This window comes from Anas acuta, chromosome 3 (genome assembly GCF_963932015.1).
Source record: "Anas acuta chromosome 3, bAnaAcu1.1, whole genome shotgun sequence".
Classification (NCBI taxonomy): domain Eukaryota; kingdom Metazoa; phylum Chordata; class Aves; order Anseriformes; family Anatidae; genus Anas; species Anas acuta.
This window is the reverse complement of record NC_088981.1, coordinates 116864387-116887097: the sequence shown is the minus strand read 5'-3', so window position 1 is coordinate 116887097 and position 22711 is coordinate 116864387. Positions and strand designations below refer to the sequence as shown.

General features: G+C 58.7%; 2 protein-coding genes across 8 annotated transcripts in view; one reads left to right on the top strand and one right to left on the bottom strand.

The window, feature by feature from the left end:
* EFR3B (EFR3 homolog B) overlaps nucleotides 1–16166 on the bottom strand; it is a 32235-nt gene extending 16069 nt beyond the window's left edge. The window contains exons 1-5 of one of the 7 annotated variants that reach the window (XM_068678965.1): nucleotides 14033–16166; nucleotides 13752–13855; nucleotides 5636–5712; nucleotides 5110–5237; nucleotides 3228–3378 (exon numbers count right to left, since the gene is read on the bottom strand). In XM_068678965.1, the coding sequence (XP_068535066.1) occupies nucleotides 3228–3378; nucleotides 5110–5237; nucleotides 5636–5712; nucleotides 13752–13758 (363 nt within the window). In that variant the 5' untranslated portion in view covers nucleotides 13759–13855; nucleotides 14033–16166. Of the gene's footprint in view, nucleotides 1–3227; nucleotides 3379–5109; nucleotides 5238–5635; nucleotides 5713–7019; nucleotides 11842–11864; nucleotides 12812–12917; nucleotides 13711–13751; nucleotides 13856–14032 lie in introns of those variants that run through there. The other 6 variants (XM_068678968.1, XM_068678964.1, XM_068678966.1 and 3 more) reach the window with 6 other exon arrangements.
* A 65-nt stretch (nucleotides 16167–16231) lies between these two features.
* Nucleotides 16232–21796, top strand: DNAJC27 (DnaJ heat shock protein family (Hsp40) member C27). The gene is made up of 7 exons (XM_068678971.1): nucleotides 16232–16655; nucleotides 17903–17985; nucleotides 18450–18519; nucleotides 19220–19384; nucleotides 19846–19968; nucleotides 20182–20342; nucleotides 21065–21796. The coding sequence occupies exons 1-7, from the start codon at nucleotides 16569–16571 to the stop codon at nucleotides 21195–21197; spliced, it is 822 nt and encodes a 273-aa protein (XP_068535072.1). The 5' UTR covers nucleotides 16232–16568; the 3' UTR covers nucleotides 21198–21796.
* The last annotated feature ends 915 nt before the right edge of the window (nucleotides 21797–22711 follow it).

Here is a 22711-nt window from a genome sequence, read left to right as displayed (position 1 = left end):
CCCGCAGCACCCAGCAAACCAAAGTCCTGGCTGTGGTTTCTTTCTGGTTTTGTTTTTTTTTTGTCTTTTTTTTTTTTTTTTCAGCCATCTGACCCCACAGATCTCGGGGTTGCAGCTTTCAAGGAGAAAATTTAGGGGGGGGGAGGGAGAAGGGATAACCACGTTTTCGAGCTTTCTTCTGACTTCATGAAGTTATTCCAAGGGTCAGGCAGGAAGGGGAGAGCTCGGCTCCTGCACTCACGCCGACAGGAGTAAATAAAAAAGGGCAAAATAGGTAAAACGTCTGTAGCACGAGAGTGGCCACAAAATCCAAGCCGCTGGGTAAAAGCGCTCTCTGCCAGGCGAGGAAAGCAGCCAAGAGACACAGAGGAGCCCTTGGGCAAGATCCAAGCCCTCCGGAAGAGGTTTCAGGATGGCTGTGATCATCCTGGGAGGCCCAAACTTACCTCCGAGGGGTTATAGGACCACCAAGCACCTCCCGGGTGCTGCGTGGTGCCTCCTTCCTCACCCTACAGGCAGGCTCTCCTCTCTTTTTGCTCCCTGCATTTGCCAGCAGCCAGCCCTGCCACGAGAGCAGCAGGGAAACGGCCCCTGGGGTCCCTCTGCAGCTGGCCAAGCCAGCCTGCCCGTCCCAGCTCTTGTCACCCAGGGCTGGGCAGCGATCAGCACGCTGCGCCAGGCTGGGAATAACGTCAGCAGCCAAGGCTGGCTCCGTACCACCGAAGGAGCTGGCTCAGCCCTGCCAGGAAGCGTTCCCAGAGCGCAGGGACCGGCTCCGGCTGATAAACTCCCTCTTACTCACCAGCAAAATGCAGGGCTGTTACATAAGGAACCTCTGTACCAGGCAGAGAACACAACGTGGTGGTTTTTTTATTACTTTTTGTTGGTTTTTTTTTAAGCTCGTGGCAACTCCACGTGCAGCCGGAGGCGAGGGCAGGATGCGCAGCGAGGAGCAGGCACCGGGGGAGCCGTCCCGAGCACCCCACGGCCAGGAAAAGTTGTGAAAAAGGGAAGAAAAGGGCACGGCCTCAGCAAAAGTGGCTGAGGTTGGCAGTGAGCTGAGGACTTTGCGCCCTCCAGCTGCTGCCAGGGGGTGCTGAGCACCTCGGGGCACTCAGACCATGCACAAGCTGCCCCTACAAGGGCATTTGTGGGGGGTGCCCACCCCGATCCCACTGCCAACCTGTGCCCCGGGGTAAAAAACAGCCCTGGGACAGGGATGGAAAAGTCCCAGCGAGAGTTGTGCTGGCAGGGAGGGCACCAAACCTTCAGGGAAAGGAACTGGTGTGAGATCAGTCGCTGAAAACAAAGCTGAAAAGCTGCTCTGGGGCTCCGTGACCCATCTCCACCACCAAAATTTAAGACCCTGCACCAAAACGCTGCTCCTGCTGTGGTTTGGAGGGCTGTGGGGCTGGGCAGGGGTAATGCTGCCAGCCAGAAATCCAGCAAAGACATCGGAAGAGGCACATGAGGAAGGGGGAAGAGCTGTTTAAACAACAAATCCACCACGGTTTGAGGAAAAACAAAGCAGGGAGGAGGCCGAGCTGGAAATTAGACGGTTCCTACCCAAAGCAGGGACGCTGCCCGGCAGCCTCCTAACGAGGATGAGGAACCAAAGTGGATTGGAGCTGCCGCTCCATATGTTCACCCCGGGGATTATAGGAGGGGGTTGTGGGATCCCAGGCTGCTGGATTTTGCTGCTGCTGCTGCTGCGCCGGGTCCTCGCGGCCCCTCTGCGGCTGGTGGCGAGGAGGGAGATGTGTGGAAGGAGAGATTTCAGGGAGAATGACTCACCGGGAGCAGGTTTCTATAAACAACCTCCTCCCGCCTTCGCCATCAGCTCCCTTATTGTGAAGCCACTAATTAAGCCCGAGCCCGAGGCACATTCCTTGTTAGCAGATCCTGGGAGAAGCGGCTCGTTATCCTTACTCACTTCTCCACACCAGAGCCCGCGAGGTTTCTCTGCTGTTTGCCCTCCAAACTCCACCACGTTCCAGAAAACCAAAGGAAAAAGCCACTAAATCAGCCTTCCTCACCTGGACCCCTCGTTACAGCATCCCCCACCCATGGCTGCCCACGGAAAAAACGCTGCCTCCTGCTCTGGGGTCAGGGCCGGGACCCTAAAATCTCTTCTGGGCATCGTGAGCCCCTGCAGTGAGCACTCAGGGGCTGGGCAAGGGGATGTTGCACATGTTTGTAGGCAATGCTGCAGCACAGCACAGGGGATTTTGTTAGCAAGAGAACAGCTGCTCGCTTCTGGGCTGGATCCAAGCGCCCCAGGCACATCTCGAGAGGTTTGGAGAGCTCAGAGGGATGAGGGTAGTGCCTGGAGATCCTGCTCCCATCCCCAGGAGGTTCCCCAGACAGCTCCTGCAGCACACTTTGGGGCTTGGAGTGGCATTGTCACAATAAAACCACCATGGTAAGGTGCTGTCGGCAGCAGGCAGCCCTGTCCTGCTGAGTTTTTGATGCTCCTGCTCCTCCCCGAGCTGAGGATGAAGAAATGGGTTTGCCCACGGGCAGCTCCCATCTCAGCTGGGAGCAATCAGCAGCCAGGGAGAAGGGGGGGTGAGAGGTCTCCGCTCCCATCACGCAGCAGAGAAAAAAAAAAGAGGGCTGAGCTGTCCCTGAATTTCTCAGGGACTCAAAAAAGCATCTGCCTAGACCACCAAAGCAGGCTGGGCTTCACCTAACCCCTCTTTTTTTTAAGCTACGCCCAGTACTCCCAGTAAAACCAGCAAGGGTGGCAGCTCACAAGCATCCCCACTGGCTGGGATCAGCAGTTTGGATGTTGTGAGGACATCACCTCGCTCGTTTTATGGCTGTGACTGCCGCATCCCCGGCCTGGCCAAGCCATTTACTTGCTCTGATTAAGCCAGGCCTTTTATGAGCACAACAGCACAACGAGCTCCCCAAATCCTCCAGGGATCATCCTAAGTCGGGCTATTGTCTGAAACTGCTGACAGCCCCCGTCGTGTCCTCAGGCTCCTTTTGGAAAAGAGGAATTTGAGAGCTGGGGGGCACAGCGGCAGAAATTGAGGGATGCGAGCACTGCTGGGGGCTCAGAAAGCTCACCCATCGCAGGACGCACGCAGGGGGACACCCTAAACCCTCCCCCACATCCCCTCGCCCCCGTCCCAGCCCCGCAGGGACGCCAGGCAGGGCTGAAAGCCGAGGAGAGGGGCAGCAAAGCGCCGCCGCCGCCTCCCCCCCGCGCTGCTACGCACCGAGTTGGTCCCCAGGATCTGCAGGTTGGGCTTCTCCGACTCCAGCAGCTTCGCCACCATCTTCAGGAAGCTCTCCACGAAGAGGTTGATGCTCTGGCAGTGACAGGCCATCAGGAGCTGGTCCAGGGCCTCCATGGCGATGCAGACATACCTGGGAGAGGGCAGAGGGCAGGGTGAGCACGGGCACAGCCCCACGGAACCTCCCTCCTCCTCCCTTCTCCCCAGTAAAGCCATCCCAACGCCAAACTTCTGCCCCAGCCGAGCCAACGGGGAAAAGTTTACATCCTAAATAGCTTCCAGAGGCTGTTAGGTGGCTCCCAGCATCCCTCCTCCTAAGGAAAATGTGGATGTTCCAGGATCAGGGCTGCCAGCAACACCGTGCACCCCTCCCTGGGTCCTCTCTGGGCTCCCTGTGCCTTCACCTGGATTTTATATCCCGTGAGGAAGCGCTGGCACAAAGCGGGCTCAGCATTGAGGGCAGCAGCCCTCGCAGATCCAGCCCTGGCCAGGGAGGAGGGAGAGGATGAGGCCCCAGAGCTGGAGGAATTACTGACGTGCTCCAAAAAATATTCATATTTCAGCACAGCAAAGTTTACTCGCAGGGCCACCGAGGTTCCTGGGCTGAAAAACATTTCCTCCAGCAGGAGCTGGATCCGGGCTATTTCTTCATCCGTTCCTGCCACACTCCTGCCTCCAGAGGAAGCTGGAAAGCCTCGTGCCCGGCGCTGAATCTCCCTCAGGTGCCCATCAGGTGGCAAATGATGACGCATCTTTTCTCCGGAGGCCCCAGGCAGCCCGACACACCTGTGCCAGCCCTAACTGCACGCTAAATGGCAGCTGGGGAGGAAAATTGCCCTCTCACGGGAAGGAATAAGTCCTAAACTTCCAGGTTTTGGCTGGTAAAATGCAGCAGGACTGATCTTTTCTCCCGAGGCCCCAGGAACTGGTGAAACCTGGCTGCGTGCTCGAGCGGAGCCTGTCCTTTGGACGCCTCGACGAGTTACAGCTCGTCCAGGTACCGTGAAAATCAGCAGCCGAGCGTTCCTGGGTCTGCCAGGCTCCGACCCATCTGTCAAACTGGGTTAAAAACCAGCCCCGAGGGAAAAAAAGGCACGGAGGGGTGACCAAGAAGCAGCAGGAAGCACCACGCTCCTTTCTGGTAGGAAAGGAGGCTGGAAACCATGCCACGGGGCTGATATTATCGCGACAGCGTGACGGACGTTTCAAATTAGGCTTCAAAACTTGGCCTGAAGGCGCAGGAGGACGGGGAGGGAACGCATCCCCCCCTCCCGAGGCTTGTGATTTGATGTCAAACCCCTCCGACAGCCTTTTCTTCTTCCCGACGTCAGGAGCAGAGCCCCGTTACCAGGCGCAGAACACCAGGCAGGGTTTTTGGCCGTCCTGTCACTCCCGGGGACGAGGCTTTGAAGGTTTGCCAACTTCCACGCTTCTGAGGCAGGCCGCCGGCTCCTCTTCTCTTCCCCCGGGATGAAAGGCTCAGCACCACGCAGCCGAGCCCTGGCTTTGTTCAGCAGACGGCGAGGATCAAGCCGGGAGCTATTTCAAAGGGAAGGAGCCCTCCCCAGCTCCCCCCCCCTGCCCCGTGTGCTTCAAATCAGGGCGCTCGCGCTCGTTCACAGCCAGACATCCACTCACTGGGGGGTTTAGAGGCCCCTCGTGACTTTGAGAAGAGTTTTCACATCCCTGCGGGCTTCCACCTCTCCCTTCTGGAGGCAAGAGTCCCTCTGCAGCGTCCTAAAAGCTTCAGGACACCCCGGAGCATGGACCAGACACGTTCCCCTAGCCCAAAACCCCGCTCTTATCTTCTGGCCTGACTTTATGCTGATAAGAAAGGGGGTAGGAACAGCCCTAAAGCCCTCACCCGTATCGGTGCCGGCTCACGTCGCGGATGAGGCGCTCGGAGAGGTAGGCACCGATGCGATCCAGCTTCTCCGGGGCCGACAGGGCGTAAAAAGTCAGCTTCTCCATGTTGGTTTTCACCAGCCCATCCTAAAAGAGAGCGGGGCAGGGCGTCAGGGCAGCCGGAGCCAGAAAGCATCAGGAGCACAAACCGTTTCGGCAGCATCTCGGTCGTGAAACGGAGACAAAAAGGTGAAATTTGGGGTGCTTCAGGAGCAGCTGGAAGCCCCTGGGCATCCCCAAATCCCATTTAGGGAGGAAGCAGTCAGGGCACCGAATTTTTCTGCACCCAGGCAGCATCAGAAACTGAAGCTTTAAGAAGATCCCGCTCTTAGAAGCTGCTTTTCCTCTCCTACAAACAGGGACAAACACCTCCCCAAGTGGTTTTACGAAGCCAAAGCACCCCCCAGCCTCCCAGGAGCTGTTTTGGGGCAGGTCACGCCGCATCCCCGCAGCCCCACAGCTCCAAAAACCAGCGCCTCGCTTACCTCTGGGTCCTCGGGGAAGATGTTGTCCACCAGCCTCTTGTAGCGGGGCCGCAGGGCGCCGCAGCAGCCGCACACACCTGGGAGAGAGGAGGCAGAGCCGGTGAGCAGGGATAAAACCCTCAGCCCCTCCGTGGAGATGCCCTTGGGAGGAAAACGTCCCCGGATTCAGCGGCACCAGCTCGATGACAACCCAGCATTTAGCGGCCAAAAAAAAACACAAAACCAGGAAAAAAACGCAGCTGAGAGGCAGGATTTGGCTGTTGACCAGCACCGTTTGACGTCGGAGCGCGACCGATTTGCTCCTCTCGCCCAGGGAAGCAGCTCCCCGATGGGCACAGCCCCCTCGGATTTGGGTTTCTGGACCTCGGGAGATCTTCTGCGGGTCCTCAGACCAAGAGGGAGAAGGAAGAGAGAACATCCCGTTGCAAATTATGGAAGGAAAATGGAAATTATGGAAGGAAGCGACCCCATTAAATCCCACAGCCCCGCCAGCAGTTATCCCACCTCCAGCAGCGGGATTTCGGAGCGTGGCTCGGGGTTAACCCCGGGAGAGCAGCCAAGCTGCCACCCTCGCCCCGGTGAAGGAAGCCAGGAGCAGACCCAGCGCGGATCCATCGATCATAATTACTTAATTAAACCCCGGTGCCTTCCCTCTCACCCGACGTGACCCCTTCTTCACCAAGCACAAGGATTTTGAGGCCTCACCTGCAGGCAGAGCAGCAGCAGGACGGAGACGAAGCCCCCTGGAGGGGGACCAGGCACCGTAACCCCCCCCAGGGAGCATTTTGAGCTCTTTTGGGATGGGAAAAGCCAGGACCCTGCTGCCCAAACCCCAAAACCATGCTAGGGCAGGATCCCTCACGGCCCAGCTCCAGCCAGAGGGAGGACAAAGCCTCGTTCAGGGCACGATTCTCTGATGCCTCGTACGAGGGCTGAGCTCAGTGCAGCTGGGCGCTCATCCCCCTGCCTGTTTGCATCAAACCAGGAGGAACTTTCCCGTCCCAAATCCCTGCCTTCCGTCTGCTTGAACCCAGCCTGGCTGGAGAAACGCGTGCACAGACAGGGGGGAGTGTAAAAAAAAAAAATCTGTAAGAAACCGGAATAAAAATAGCACGGAGCTTGAAGAAAACAGAAGGTTTTGCCTCGCTTTACTTCCCCTCCCCTAAGGGCTCTCCAGAGGGGGAAAAAAAAAAAACAAAAAAACACAAAAACAACAAGTCTGGTCCCAGTATCTGCAGATAACATCCCCAAACGCCCCAAATCTTCGCGCCAGGGCTGGCGACAACCCCCCGTGGCCAAGAAGAGCGGCTCCCCTCTCCCAACCCCAAGCCAGCACCCCAAAAAGAAGCGAAACGGGGTAAAGGGAGGAGGGGGAGAAGCGTACCTGCTCCGGCCACGTGCAGCATCTCCCAGGAGCAGGCAGGGCCGGCGGCGCAGAGCTGCAGCGCGGGGCTCAGCACCCAGCTGCTCAAAGCCATCGCGGCCGGGGCGAAGGCGAGGGGCTCGGGGGGTCGCTCACGGCCCCAAAGCACCACGAGAAGAGGCAGAGAAGCGGCGGCAGCATCGCTGCGGGGCGATGCTCAGCCGAGCGGGCGTTTAAATAAATAAGGGAGCTTTCAGCGCGGCTGCTGAGTCACCGAGGCGGCTCCGATGGCAGCTGGGAACACGGCGGCGCTGGCTCGGCTCCGCCGGCGGGGGTGGGTGGGGAGCTGGGGGGTTTGGGGAGCAGCTTTCGGGGGTCCGAGGTGAAGGGGGTGGGTTTGAAGAGGTCTCCAGGGTCTGAAGCTTGCCCCTCGTTAGCGCTGCTGGCTAACGAGCAGCGCGGGCAGAGATAATGAGGGGGAGGCTCAGCGGGTCGCGGCTGACCCCAAAAGATGACCCCAAAAGGTGACCCCAAAAGATGACCCCAAAAGATGCAGGGATGGGGAAGGAGCGAGGACGGACCCGTGCGGTGCCATGCACTCTCCTCCTGCCGGCAGCCACGGACATCAATTTTCTTCAAGAACGGGCAAACTGAGGCACGGAGAATCACAATTTGACCCCCTCCTTGTGGGGGGAACGAGGTGGGGAACCCACAAATTCAGGGCTCCTGCTGGTGCCCCGAAAATGTGCACGATGTCGTTGGTGTCACCTCCACCTCGCTGCCCCCCCAGGGTCACTTTTTGGGCTCCTCGCCGCTCTCAGGTCACGTCCGTGCTCTCACCGGGGGGGTGAAGCGAGCCAAAAGGGCCTTTTGCTTTGATAGATCCGAGAAAATCAATCTAATTGGGGATAATTATAGGGTCCCTGCTGTACCGGGGGCTTTTGGGATGGCAGAGCAGCCAGAGGAGACCGGGACACAGCCGCACACCCTCCCACCAGGCGCTGACCTCGACCCTTTCCCCACAAACCCCCTCCCCTCTTCCTATTTCAGCGGCACACCAGCGACAAACCCCAACAGAAAGCCTCCCAGACGCCTTACGCAGAATTTACTTAATAAGGGCACTCCGGCTGATTGCAAATAAATCTTAATTAAATCAAGCAAAATCCCTCGTTAAATCTAATACGCCGCGAAGGTCGCTCGCTCAGCTCCGGGTAGGGAAAAGGGGCCCGGAGGCAGGGAGCACGGTGCTGTCCCCACACCCCGAACCAGCCACCTTCCCCTAATCCCCTTAGCCAAATCCCATTTACGTGCCCGACGTGAGAGCCTCCAGCTCCCTCAGGGCTTTGGGTAAACCTGCTTGGGGCACAGGATGAGATCTCCGAGGCATGGTGATGGGAGAAATGTCACCCAGTGATATTGGGGCTGGCCCGGAGACTTTTTGGTCCCGGTCCCTGTAGGGTTGGATGAAGCTGGGAGCCCCAGGTCACGTCAAGAGGGGAGAAATTATTGGGGAAGGTGAGAAATCAGCAATTTGCATCCCCATACAAAGGAAGAAAAACCATAAAAAGGTGAGAGACCCCCCTCCGACACATCTAATGGGGCAGGCAGAGCTGGGGAAGGGGCTAAATGCGGCTCAGCCCCCCGGTTCTGTTCGTTAGGAGATGCCCTGATGGTAATTAACAGCTCCTGAGCTCCCCGAAAGGCTCGGGCTGTGTGGCTGCAGCTTGCTCCCTGCTCCTCGATCGCTGCTCGTCCTTCAGGGGGCATCAGCAAAGCGTCCTGTGAGGAGAGCCAGCCTCGGGCTGCGAAGGCTGGATGGAAAAGCCGTGAGCAAAAACACTTTAGGGGACAGCAAAAACGCTTCGGGGGACAGCAAAAACGCTTCGGGGGGCATTGCAAAAGACCCAGACACTTCACCAGCTCAGCCCGCCGGCCCGACACCCCAGCAGGCACACGCCAAGCTCCAGCAGCAGCCAGATTAATTAATATTTCCCTGCGGTGATTAAGGCCGGGCATTAAAACCACACCGCACGCAGGGGAAGCCGCGCGGTGAGGGCAGGGAGCTCGGTGCCACGGTCCCGGCACGCGGGGAGGAGAGGAAAAAAGGAGTTAAGCGCCTTAAGGGGCGGCCGGTTTCATTACACAACGCAGGGCAGAGGGAGATTTGGGGGAGGAAAGAGCTTAAATAGCAGGAAATTTCACTCAAAACGCCGGCCCCGGCTAGCAGCAGGGCTCCTGGATGCGAGACGTTCGCTGGGCACGGCGTGGATGAGGTGGTTTTGGTCCAGGTCCTGCACGCGGAGGCAGCCTCCAAAAATCGGCTTGGTTAAGAGCTGGGTTAAGGTCCACAGCCTCCAAAAATCTGCTTAATTAAGAGCCGGGTTTATTCTGCGAGCCCACACGGCACAGAGGACACGGGAAGGTTCGCAAGTTGGGAAGGGTTTTAAAAAAAAGAAAATAAAAATGATTTTTGAGTGTTTCACAGCAACGCAGTGAGGTTTGATGGGAGCTGCTGACCGGCCGCGTTCCCGTGGTTCCCCATTTCCTCGGGATTTGCTAAATCAAAGCAATCAAATTCTGCCCAGCCGTAGCTTGGGCAGAAATCGTAACCAAACAGCCTCACAGAGAAGGAAATGAGATGAAAGCGCCGCGGCCACGCTTTCCTCCACCCTTTTCCTGGGCTGGTGGCAGCCCCCGCGGAGGGGGGGGAACAACTCCGGGCACCCCGAGAGCTCGGCGGTGTCTGCTCCTGCAATTAGCGCTTGTGCAACATCACCAGGGCTTGATGAGCTTCGAGGCGAGCCATGCCAGCTACTGGCCTGGCACCGGCCCCGTCCTTCAGTGCAGATGTCAAACTCTGCCAGCTGTCGTTTGGTTTGAGCCCAAAAATCAAGCCCTGGACACGACCGCAGCCCTCGAGGTTTGAGCACGAAGCTCGGGAAAGCCTCCGGCACCACCACCAGCCCCTTCTCCTCCGCGGGCGCTGAATTAATTTGCGGATCGTTTAGTTAAAAAGCAGAGAAGAAGGGAGAAAAAAAAGAAAAGAGAGTTTAATTGCACTTCACGTTCCCCTGCTGAGCCATCCGGTCCCACCGAGGGCGATTTATTCAGCGCAGAATCCATCGGCTGCTGGCTGGGACTCTCGGTGGCACGCCGGCAGCCCCAGACAGCTCGCAGGGACCTTGCTGGCGCCCACCCGGCGGCGCCGCCTCCTCCCCGGGCAGCCAAAAAGCCTGGTTTCCCCTGCTGCCGAAAAAAAATAAAATAAAATAAAAAAGGGAACCTCTATTTCCAGCTCCTCTGGTGGAGGAGGGTGGGAGGAGACAGCTCGTGCCGGCACAAAGCGCAGGGAGGGAGCGTGGTGGAAACAAACCCGGTGGCTGCCAGGGTTGGGTAGGGCTCCCGAGGCCGGCCGCAGCTCCAACGGGGCTCCAGGGATGCCAAAAAGGAGGAGGGGATGGTGAAATCCTACTGGGAAGCCCCCACGGGACCATAAAATCCATCCCACGCCCGGAGTTCCCGGCTCTCACCCTACTCTCTGCTTGTGAAGCCGTTCCCGGAGCCCCTCAGCGGCACGGATTTCAGATTGAAGCCTCGGCGCACAAAGCAGGGCACAAAAGCGTGGGTTTCCCCCGAAATTGGGATCAGAGAGCCCCCCAAAAACAGGGCAACCCTGTTCGGCAGCACCCCAGCTCCTGTGGCATGAAATATCCCGAGGAGAAGCTGATCCCTGAGCCTGGCTCGGGACAGGGAGCTCGCATGGGAGATGGAAGAGCAGCCTGAAGGCCGGGCTCACAAATCCACGCAACGCCGGCTGCCCAGGCTGGGCTCGGAGCTCTCAGTTCCCCCATTTTCACCAAAAGCGGGGAGAAATCAGGCAGAATTCCCCCAAAACCTCGCCTCGGCCACGCGAATGCCAGCGCTGTGGGGTTAGAGGGATGGAGGCGCGGGGCGGGAGGGCATCACGCCCCCCAAACACCTCCCCGGGGAGCAGGCAGGTCCCCGAAATGCTCTGCGGGCAGGACGCCTGCCCCAAAACACCCCCAAAAAGCCCTAATCTAATCCCAAATGCTGGTTAAAAGAGAGATTAAAGAGATACGGATAATCCCCTGCATCCCCGCTGCACCTTGCAGCCCGAGCATCCCCCGGAGCTCTGCCAGCCCCTGGAAGCTTTCCAAGCCCGCGAGCTGCAGCAGCGCCCGGCTCCGGGCGAAGGGACCGAGCGTTTGTCCTCAAATTCACATTCAGGTCCCCCGGGGACGCTCTGCCCTTCCTCACCCTACATCCCGGGAGGAAACTCGGCGCATTTCGGAGCGGGGACATCCCCAAAAGTGTGGGGTTTGGAGTGGGGGCACCCCCCGAGGTGCTAGAGGAGGAGCTGGGGGTAGATTTGGCACGGGGGCACCTCCCCGCGGGCAGCCGGGGGCCGAGCACGCCACAACCCCGACATTTGGGGGGGCTTTTGGGGTCTCGCCGCTCCCATTTGGGGCGCTGCTGCTAACGGGGGCAGCACCCAGAGCTGGTGGCAACCTCACCATGAGCTGCCCCAGGGCGAGGAGGGGAAGGAAATGAACCCCCCCGGGGGTTCTGCGGGTGGAAAAATACCAGCTGGGAGACCTGAATGACTCAACGAGAGGCCACGGAGGAGGCAGCACCGTGACGAGGAGAAGGGAGGAAAGGAAACCGAGCGTCCCGCCTCGGCCTCCCTCCCCTCCGGGTTGGAAAATCCGCTCCCAAACCCGCAGGATCCTCTCCTCTTCCCGCTGTGCGGCAACCCCAAAACGTCCCCGCTCCGTTTGAGCCCTAAAATCGAGCGCCCCATAACGCAGGAGGGGAAGGGAAGCACCGTGCCCACGCCGCACTCACCCCCCGGCACCGCAGCTCCTCGCTGAGAAGGGGCTCAGCCGGCAGCGACCCCACAAACGGGGGGCTCCGGGGTTGGGGTTCCCATCTCTGCAGCGCCGACAGCCCCCGGAAGGATGCTCGGGGAGCGGGGAGGATTTAAGAGCCCTTCCCAAAAATCTCCCGGCAGCTTAGCGCAGCCCCCGGCACGGGGGGGGCGGCCAGCTGCTCGGCCAGCTGCTCCCCGTTACGCCCAGCATCACCCCGCTGGCTTTGGGGTCATGGGGTGTATATAGGGCCGAGCTCTGCGTCGGGACCTGCAAGTCCCCAGTATCGCAGCGGGGGGTGATTTATAGGGACAAATCTCTCCTGGTATGGGGTGGGGGGTGTGGGACACCTCCCCGGGTAACCAGGTGGAGCTGGAGAGCCCCACACAAAGGACTGGGAGATTTCCCCTATAATCTGGGGTCAGCGGTGCCATAAATGAGCTTTCCCTCCTTGTCCCGGGGAGGAGGCGACCCCAAGAACCTGGGCTGCTAATGTGGTTAATGGGGAGGGGGGAGGTTAAAAGATCCCCCCCCTCAATGCCCCGCTGATAAAGGGGGTGTACAGCCCTTTATGGGACCACCCTGTGTGTCCCAACCCCAAAGAGGGGTGGCCCCCCAGTAACCAAGGGGATGCATGGCCCTATACAAGCCCAAAGTCCCCCCCAGGCCCTAAAAAGCGGTCACCCCCCAATAACTGGGGGCGTGCCCAGGACGGAGGTGCCCCCATCCCAAAAAGGAGGCACCCCCCAGCCACTCTGGGATCACACAGCCCTATATAGGACTGAGGCTCCCCCAAACCCCCCCGGGGGGGCACCCCGCAAAAAACAGCGCGGTGCACGGCCCTATACAAGACCGGGATCCCTCCACCCCAAAAAGGGGACACCCCCAGTAAGGGGGAGGGGGGATCCAGGCCCGGTACAGGACGAGCCCCCCCAAAAAACCACCGGAGCGGGGGCGCACGGGGGAGGGGGTGCCCTAAACCCAACGCGGGGGTCTCGCACGACCCCCGCCCGGTTCCGCAGGCACTCACCGTACATCGCTGCTGCTGGCCCGGCTCGGCTCGGCTCGATTTGCCGGCCGGGGGCGGCACCGGGAGGAGAGGGGGGGGGGGCGGCACCGCAGCGGCTCCTCCCGCAGGCACGGCTGCAGCGCCCGCCCCTGGCACGGCTCGGCTCGGTTCAGCACGGCCAAAACCTCGCTAAAAGGGCTGGTGCCCCCCCCCTTGGGGTTGGGAGGGACCCCTAGATACCATAGGGTCCGTCCCCTCTGCCTGCTTGCAGGGGAATTAGGTGTTAATTAAAATATTTGGGGAGTTGAAGGCGCGCTGGGGGCTCCCCGGGTGGTGGAGACACGTTCCCGGGGGATTTGGGGGGGGGACACGCGGTGGTTGGCACATCGAGGGGCTCCCGAGCTCTGCTCAGCTCAGGGTAAATCAAAAAGCTAAAATGTGGGGTAAAACGTGGTGAGGAGGGCAAATCCTCCTGCCCCACACACCCTCGCCCCTTAGTTTGGAAGGATTTGGGACCAGCGGCTCGCTGCAAAGGGTCACGGGGGTCACTGGGACAGTGGCCCTTTGGGGCAGGGTGGTAGCCACAGCCCCAACCCCAGTCGCCACCAGGAGCCCCGAGGTCCCCTCAGCTTCGCCCCAAACACACAGGGCTGCTGCGAACCCCCAAATCTGTCACCAGTGGAGAAACCCCACAGAGCCTCAACGAGCCAAGCTGGACGCGAGCACCCTGCCCTGATTTAGGGTGCGGGTCCAGGCAGCCTCCGGGACCTTCCTCCTCCTGATTTATGGCACCAGATGAGGATGGAGAAGGCTCAAACCCTCCCCACCGCCAGCACCGCCCCCGTCGGGCCCTACCTGTCATCACCACGCTGGGTCGTGCCACCACGGGGACCCCGACGCACTCCAGCCTCGCCCTGAAGGGTCCCTCACGGTCACCAGCCGACCTCCAGCCTCTCCCCCTGCCAGCAGGGGGGAAGAAACACCAAATTATTTGGGGATAGGGTCAGGATGAGTGGCCCCCGTCCCCACTTTGGGCTCAGAACCGCGGTGCCGAGCTCAGCACGGCACGTGGGGCACCCAGAGCTGCTCAGCTCCGGGCCTTGGGGGACTTGTGGTGACAACGAGGAGCCTCTCACCCCGGCCACCTCCTTTGTCAGGCACGTCCGTGTGTCCCCGGCCCCGTCTGCTCCCTCCTTCCTTCCTCCCGCAGCTGTTTCCATGGACACGGAGCTGCTGCAGCAGCAGCAGCCGCAGCGGGGTCGCCGCCACCGAGCCCTGCATCCCATCGCCAGCCACGTGCCAGGGGGAGAACCGAGCCCCGGACCCACAGGAGGGCTCCCCGGAGCTGTTCCCGCAGCCCCCTCGGGGTTTTCGTGGTGGATCTCGCACACCCGGATCTGTTCTGGTGCCCACAGCGGCCCCGTCGGGCTGTTCTCTCGTGCCCTGATGCTTCTCGTGGTGCTTCTTGCACGAGGATCCCCTTCCCGGGCACGAGGATCCCCGAGGAAGTCGCTGCGTGCCCAGCTGTGAAGCCCAGCGCAGGATTAATGAATTACTGCGTTTGTAATTGCACTGCTGCTCCGTATTTATTACTGCTCCGTTATTGAGAGATAAATCAGTTATCCCTAGAGCTGTTTGTATGGTGTCTGGTACCGTATCCCAGTCCTGTAAGGCAGCCTGGACTCACAGAAGACATTGGTGTGGTGTTAAATGACCTTCCTCCACCTCCTGCCCCTATACAGAGGGGCTCCAACTCTCCCAGCCCCGAGAAAACCCCACAGAGGATTTATATCTGGTCACAAAACAAGGGGATAAAACAACCTTTCTTCATCCTCTGTGCCAAACAAAGGACACGCTTGGGCCAGGCTGGAAGGAAATCCCAATTTCCCCCTTTCTCACACCACTCCGCTCCCAGAGAGGTTTCCAAGAACCATGAACATCCCCATGAGCAGAAATAACTCTACGTGGATGCGTAGGACCCACGGAGAAAGGGTTAAAGGGATGGGCTCGCAGCACCACAGAGCGTTGTGCCTGCTTCCATCCAACAGCCGGACAGCAGGAAGGCGAAGCACGAACGCAAGATAAAGAACAAAACCTCGAGATAAGGTGACGTGAAGATGAAGAGCAGAGCCGGAGCCATAAAACACCCCGAGCCGTGTCACAGCGGGGCGCTTTTGGCAAAGATTTATGAGAACAGATAACGAGGCAGCAGGTTCCCAAACTGCCCGTAACAGATCTGTCAGAGCAGCTCCTCGCTGCCACTCAGGGGGAAGCAAAAAAGGGGCGGCGAGGACTCAACACCCAACACCCCTCGTCCATGGCACGCACCAGGGATCCCCACCGCAGCCCCGGTGCCTGTGAGGAAGCGGTGGCGGTGCGTGCAGCCAGTGTGTTCCCAAATTTTGTACAATAAAATCCCTTTCCTCACCTTTCCAGGTGCCCCGCCACCCCCTGTTGCAGACAGGAATTCTCAAAACCCAACATGTGCCCCCAGCAGGAGTTTGGGAGAGGAAAACCCTCTCAGGTCCATCTCTGCTGTAACAACGAAGTCCCAAAGAGCTGAGAGGTGCTCAAACCACGTGGCCCCTGCTGTGGGATCTCCTGAACATGAGGTGATTGAAGAAAGGGGGCTCAAAACCCCCAGCAGCTCCTTACGAGCCACCTCCAAGGGGGACGCAGCCCTGCTGGTGTCCATAAATCCCCATCTCACTGGTGCCACCCAGACTGGGGAAGGTGCAGTCACAGAGCCGTCGTGTCCCCCTCCTGTTACCTTGTCTTCGAGGCATGATGCAGGGCTGCTCCTTCTCATCAGAGCCTAGAACGAGCAATTAAAGCTGTTAATTACAACACAGCACCCTGGGGATGGCTGCCAAACGGCCCCTAACCAACACCAGACCCTACTTAATAATGTCACCACCAAACCCTGTCCCCAAGCACCACGTCCAACCTCTCCTCAAACACCCCCAGGGACGGTGACTCCACCACCTCCCTGGGCAACCCATCCCAAGGCCTGGCTGCTCTTTCTGACAGAAATGTCTCCTCATTTCCCACCTGAACCTCCCCTGGGGCAACTCGAGGCCATTCCCTCTGCTCCTATCACTATTTATCTGTGAGCAGAGGCCGGCCCCCAGCTCCCCACCCCTTCCTTTTCATACGAGGCTCAAGATTTCATCCAACCTGGCCTCAAAAACACCTCAGGGACAAAAAATCCCTCGAAATCCCTGGAAATCCCCAGGCAGCGCCTCAGCACCCCCTGAGGGAAGGACCCCTCACCCCCTAACCCAAACCACCCCCTGGGCTTTAAAACCATTCCCCCTCCTCCTACCAACACCCGACTGACCAAAAACCCTCCCCAAAATCCTTTATAAGCCCCAAGGAGCACTAAAAAGCTCCAAAAACGGCTCCAGGCGAGCCCCAAAGCCCTGAGGGGGGCCCTGAGGGGGCTCTGAGGGGGCTCTGAGGGGGCCCCTCCCCCCTCCCCGTCAGAAAGGCGGGAACCGCAACTCCCGCCAAATCTCGCGAGATCTCCGCCTGCCGCCGTTGCTATGGAGACACGGGGGGGGAAGAACCCGGAAGTGTCGCGCAAGCGGCGGCGCAAGGGCGCTGAGGAGGCCCCGGCCCCGCTCCCGGCCTAAAGTCGCCGTTGTCGCCGCTGTTGTCGCCGCCGCCGCCATGGAGGCGACCGCGCCGAAGCGGAAGGAGCCGCGCAAGCCGCTGCGGATTAAAGTCATCTCCATGGGCAACGCGGAGGTGGGCAAGGTGAGGCGGCGCGATTGGCTGGCGGGAGATGAAGGACAGGCGCGCTGGCCAATCGGAGAGCGGGCTGCCCCGCTGAGGAGGTCGCGGATTGGCCGCCGCGCTGGCAAGGCGGGGAGCCAATCAGAGCGGCTCGCTGCGTACGGAAGGGTGGGGAGAGGCTTCGTGATTGACAGCGGAGGGGGCGGGGCCACGCGTGGATGCGCGGCTCTTATTGGCTGCGGTTGGGGGGAGGGCGGGTTTGTACGGCAGCGGGCGGGTGTCATGGCGGCGCCCAGCGGGTGTCATGGCGGCGCCCATGGCCAAGGCCCGATGGCCGTCACCCGGCCCCGTCTGAGGGAACCCCGCGGCCCTGAGGGCCCGGCCCTGGTGGGGGGCTCCCAGCCGGGTTTTTCTCTCAAGCGCTGCCCTCCCCTTGTGTTAAATAAATAAAATAAAAGTTTTTTAAACACCTAACACCTCAAAGTCCTCTCGGGGCAGGTGAGTGCCTGTCAGAGAGCGAAAAACCTCGAATTTTTCCCCAAAACAATGTGAGCACAAATCCCTGAGGCATTTTTCTCTCCGAGGCCCCCACAGCAGCGAAATTCCTCTCACAAACGGGCTCACCCCCCAGTCAGGGAAGGTGGGGATCCTTTGGGTCCCTAAACACATTTTTTGGCAGCCCAAGGTATTCCCCGAAATTTTGGGGGCTCTGGCTTCCCCACGTCAACAAACGGGTTTGAAATAGGGGAATAAATCCCCTCAGAGTTTTGTGGCACTCGTACCTGCAAATCCAGGCTTCACATTCTGCCTGCACAGCCATGAAAGCAGCAGCTGTGGCCTTGCCTGGCTCTGCAGAACCTTTTGCCAGGTTAAGAGGTGCCTGGACAGTGTGGTTTTCCCTTAAATCTCCTTAAATTTCCCTTAAATCTCCCCTTCTGACGTGCCCACAGCTCCCTCAGTCTTGCTCAGCAGCCACCTCTTTACTGAGATGCACCCTGAGGCTAAGCCCAAGGATCTGAGCTTTCTCTTCCAAATGCTTAAGGGATAACAAACACCCAGGGCTGGAATCCCAAATTTCCCTTCCTTTTGCAGCAAGAAAGCTGCTCCGGATAATTATTGATACTTCGGTTGTGAGTTAAGTAGTTGGTTTAGGGATTTAAGGCAGAGAATGTCTCTGCGGCCACCCAGCAGGCTGAAGGCTGTCGGATAATTCAGCATTAACGTGACCGTGTCCTCCTGGTGAGATTTTCCCTCTTCCTTCCTCCCAGAGCTGCATTATAAAGCGCTACTGCGAGAAAAGATTCGTTCCCAAATACCTGGCGACCATCGGTATCGACTACGGCGTCACCAAGTGAGTGTCTTTGTGGTGAGGAGCTGGGGTGAGCCACGTTTTGTGGGAGTTTTTGGGGGGTCAGCGAGGTGTCTGCTGCAGGGGACAAAAGGAAAATGTGTGTCCTGTGTCCTGCTGCTCCTGGATGTCCTCATGGCACTGATGCTGTGGAGTACAGGGCAAAGACCTGCAGCCAGGCTCTGCTGCGTTAGTTTCCCACATCAGATAATCTGCATTTCACCTTCCTCTGGTAGCACAGAGCCCCGTCGCCATGTTACATCCAGAGCTGGGCCTGTCCTCCTCGTCCGAGCAGCTCTTGGGACAATTTTCTGGCCATTAAACCATGCGGTCAGAATTTCTTATTGATTTCTCTGGCCCTGATCACCCAGCTCTTTCTCTGCAGAGGAAAAGCATTCATCTGGAGGCACAGCCTGTGCGAAGGTTGAGGCAGAGCGTTCTCAAGCGTTTCCTTCCTGTTCTTTCAGAGTGCAGATCAGAGACCGAGAGATCAAAGTGAACATCTTTGACATGGCGGGGCACCCGTTCTTCTACGAGGTAAGGCAGCCTCAGCCCTGGGCAGCACATCACAGGGCTGCCCTCAGCCTGCCCATCCCCGAGGTTTTTTGGCACCTGCCAGCTTTCCTCAGCATCCCTGAGGGGCTTGGTCCAGTGTCTGGCACTGGATCCTCGCTCTGCCCTGCTGCCTCGTCCACAGGGACACAGAAACACACACAAATGGGTCTCTCAATCAACTCCCAGACCTTACAATCTCCCCGTTTATTGGTCTGATGCTTTGTCTGCCACTGTGCCTCACTCTTTTGTGCATTCAGATTCATAGAATCACATCACAGAATGACTTAGGTTGGCAAGAACCTTAAAACTCATCGAGTTTCAACACCTCTGCCCTGAGCACAACCCTGCCCCCAGCCCCATCCAGCCCAGCCTTGGGCACCCCCAGGGCTGGGGCACCCACGGCTCCTCGGGGCAGCTTGTTCCAGTGTTTCACCACCCTCACAGTAAAGAATTTCCTCCTAACATCCAATCTAAATCTCTTGCCTTTTAGTTTCAAACCATTCCCCCTTGTCCTATCACTAGCTGCCCATATAAAAAGTAAAAGAAAATAAAAATAAGTGAAAAATCGGTCTTTTATGGGCTGTCTGCTCCCCTGTGAGTAGCCCAGCGAGGTATTTCTCACCTAGCTTTTGCTGGTACAAACCAAAAAAGCTCCTTTTGGCCCTGCTTTTTGGCCCTGCAGGTGAGGAACGAGTTTTACAAGGACACTCAGGGAGTCATCCTGGTCTACGACGTCGGCCAGAAGGAGTCGTTCGACGCGCTGGACTCGTGGCTGGCCGAGATGAAGCAGGAGCTGGGCCCTCACGGCAACATGGACAACGTCGTCTTCGTTGTCTGTGCAAACAAGGTAGGGCACGGCAGGGAGACAGGTCTGTGGTGCAATTAACAGGTGCAATTAACAGGTCTGTGGTGCAAGGCTCCTCGTGTTCCTGGTGTGAGCCAAGCTGTTGAGGTCCCTCCAAAAGGGAAACGCTGTCAGGTTGTAGAGAAGACATTTTAAGAGCTGAATCTGTGTTTGAGGAGCACTGGAGACCTTCTATCATCAGGGCTTTGAGAATGTGGTGGCCACACATCGGTCAGAAAGGGATCAAGCAGCAGCTACGTTATCTCTGTGCTACGTGGACTCTCACAGTTTTTTTCGTTTTTCCTTTCTCTGCTTTCTTTCTCTGCTGCCTCCATCCCCTCGGGATAAAAAATCAGCTTCTCCAACCAGATCATCATTAGGTGATCGTCCTCAGAGCTGTGCTCCTCCAGCTGTCGCTGCAGACCGTGGTCAGGTTCTGACCTTTGCCTTTTCTCTCCTTCCAGATCGACTGCACCAAGCACCGCAGCGTGGATGAAAGCGAGGGGCGGCTGTGGGCAGAGAGCCGGGGTTTCCTTTACTTCGAGACATCAGCACAAACGGGAGAGGGAATCAACGAGATGTTCCAGGTAACGTGGGATGAAGGCCACGAGGGCACAGACCCTGTATGGACCCAGGGGGGTCTGAAATCCTCTAAAATTCCCGAATCCCACAACACCTCTTAGCCCCCTGCCCTAGAGGTAACTTCGCAGTGAAGTGCCGCCCCAAGAAAGCCGTGACTTTCCCCTTTTTTCCCCCCAATTTTAGCGTTCCCTCCTGCTAACTCCTTCCTGTGCCCGCAGACTTTCTACTCTGCCATCATCGACCTGTGCGACAACGGCGGGAAGCGGCCCCCCTCCAGCGTGGGGGTCAGCTTCACCAAAGAGCAGGCGGATGCCATTCGGAGGATCCGCAACAGCAAGGACAGCTGGGACATGCTGGGAGTCAAGCCCGGAGCCACCAGGTGAGGGGATTTCGTGCCTAACAGCCCGTGATCTTCCAGTAATCCACCAGGAATCTTTCTGGTAGCTTCTGGGATCTCCAGCTTCACCTTTCTCCAGCTCTGGAGAAGCTTTTAGGCTGCCACGAGGCTGCTGCCCACGTTGTCAAAGAGAGATCGCAGCTTTTCCAGAAATCACGCTTGCATACACTTTATAAAGGACCAGGCGAGCAGATTTTTGGCTAACATCACTCAGGACTCCCCCATCCTCCGAGCCTCACCTCTCTGAAAGGCAGGGGCTGAGCCAGAACCTTTTTCCAGCCCCTTTGCACCCACAGGGAGAGCTCAGCAGCCCGGACGGACCCCCCTCCCTCACCAGGTGCCCCCTTGTGCACAGCCCTTGGCTCGAAGGGCTGCGGGGACGTGCAGAGCCTTCGCCCTGGCGTGTAGGTGGTTTGATGAGTCAGGGTTCCTTGTGCCCCCACGCTGCCTCAAAGCTTTCTGTGCCTGTGCTGCCACCCAGGCACGTGGCACGTGGATTTTTCCACGGTGGAGAGGGTGGGTGCCCGCCCTGGGAGAGGGATTCTCTCCCTCTGCTTGCGCCCTGCTGAGAAGTGCCCTAAAACCATGGTACCAGCGAGGGAAAGCTTCAAAAGTGTCTCCTACTCTGCTTTTCCAGCCAAAGCAAGGCTGCTCCGGGCTGTCTGTGGCTTTGTAGCCCTCACTGTTGTTGCTGTATCTCCTAGGGACGAGGTGAACAAAGCCTACAGGAAGCTGGCCGTGCTGCTCCACCCCGACAAGTGCGTGGCTCCCGGCAGCGAAGACGCCTTCAAAGCCGTGGTGAACGCCCGGACTGCGCTCCTCAAAAACATCAAGTAGGGATCGGAGGCCCTCAGAGCTGGAAATCTTCCCCTCCTCCTCCTCCTCCTCCCAGCTAGCTCCCGGTCAGCCCCACGGCTTGTGGGGCGCTCCCTTTCCTCCTCAGATTTACCCGCTGGCACGGACACAGAGCAGGGGAGCGAGAGCCCAGCGTGCTCAGGATGTGTTTTAAAGGGAGGAGATGGCGATGTGAGGAAGAGGAGGGGTTGTTCGAGGAAACCTCTGCTGCTGCGGGAAGGAACTGGCTCCAGGAAGCGTCCAATTCCTCCCCAAATCGTTGTGGTGCCAAGGACGATCCCTTTGGTAGGATGAAGGCTCTTCCCCCAAGCACCCTCCTCATCACAGCACCTCCCTGAGCTAAACCCGGCAGGGAGAGCCCCAAAAGCTGCAGCCCCTCACGCCCCACGCTCCCTCTCGAGTTACACCCCCCGTGGCAACACGTTAGGCATGGCCGGGTGAGACAGCACCCCAAAAAACGCAGCGCCCCTACCCCTTTTTTGGCATTCGTCGCTGGTCACCCCAAAAAATGCCTGGAGGGGCTTGGGATCCATCTGGGGGTGTCCCTAACCCACCCCCAAATTATCCTTTTCATTTTTTTTCCTTCCTGTGGTCGGTGCAATCGTTATTTATTTATTTATTTCTTCACTCGAGGCAGCTTTTCTGTGTTTCCCCCCCCCCTTTCAAACCGTGCCGTAGATCCGCAGCAGATTAATTCCAGCAACGTTTCGCATCGCTCTGCTTTCTGCTTCCTTCTGGGCACGAGAACCCGGCCGTCCTGCTGGGGGGGCCACTTTCTGCTCCCCTGCTGCAGCTGGGACAGAGGGGAGGCGTTGCCACGCAGGATTAATGCTTAAAACACCTCCACGTCTCCCTGCCAAACCTATTTCTCCGCGTTTTTTTTCCGTCGAGGAGCGCTGTTCGGCGACGCTCGCCCACCTAACGATGCCGCTGACCTTCCAGGTTGCGTTCTTTTTCTAAATTAAACCCCCCCACCGCCCCCGTTTTGGTACAAAGGCAGCCCGGTGAGCTGTCCTCCCCGCCGTGGCTGCTGGCTGTTAATCTTTAATTGCCCTTTGACTCATTTCTCTCCTCCCCAGCCTGCTCCGGCCCAGGCTGGTGGCGAAGAGCTGCCCTCCGGGGTGCTGGAGCTTGTGAATCAACCCCGCAGAGCTGCACCGAGGGAATGAGCCCCACGGGGACGGGGTGGGGGGCTGCAGCCCTCCCTGGCTGCTTTCGGGGGACCTGGAGCACCCAAAGGTGGGGGGGGGCTCCATCCTCGCCCCCCGTGCACACATCTCCGTGCTGGCTGTGTCCTTCCTCACCCGTTCCCAGATTTCCCTTTGGCATCCAAAAATCCATCCAGGAGGACAGGAAATCTCCATCAGGGTGCCTGCAGGTACTGCCCACCTTCTTCCCCCAAAATGAGGGGAAAACGCGAGGATTTGGGGTCTGGCCCCATACCCCGTCCCCCACAGCCGCTGCCAGGTCAGGTTTTTGCTGCTCAAACCTCGTTC

Coding starts and splice junctions, on each gene's coding strand:
- DNAJC27 (XM_068678971.1), top strand. CDS start 16,569: ATGGAGGCGACCGCGCCGAAGCGGAAGGAGCCGCGCAAGCCGCTGCGG. Junction 16,656..17,902: donor GCAACGCGGAGGTGGGCAAG/GTGAGGCGGCGC, acceptor CCTTCCTCCCAG/AGCTGCATTATAAAGCGCTA. Junction 17,986..18,449: donor ATCGACTACGGCGTCACCAA/GTGAGTGTCTTT, acceptor CTGTTCTTTCAG/AGTGCAGATCAGAGACCGAG.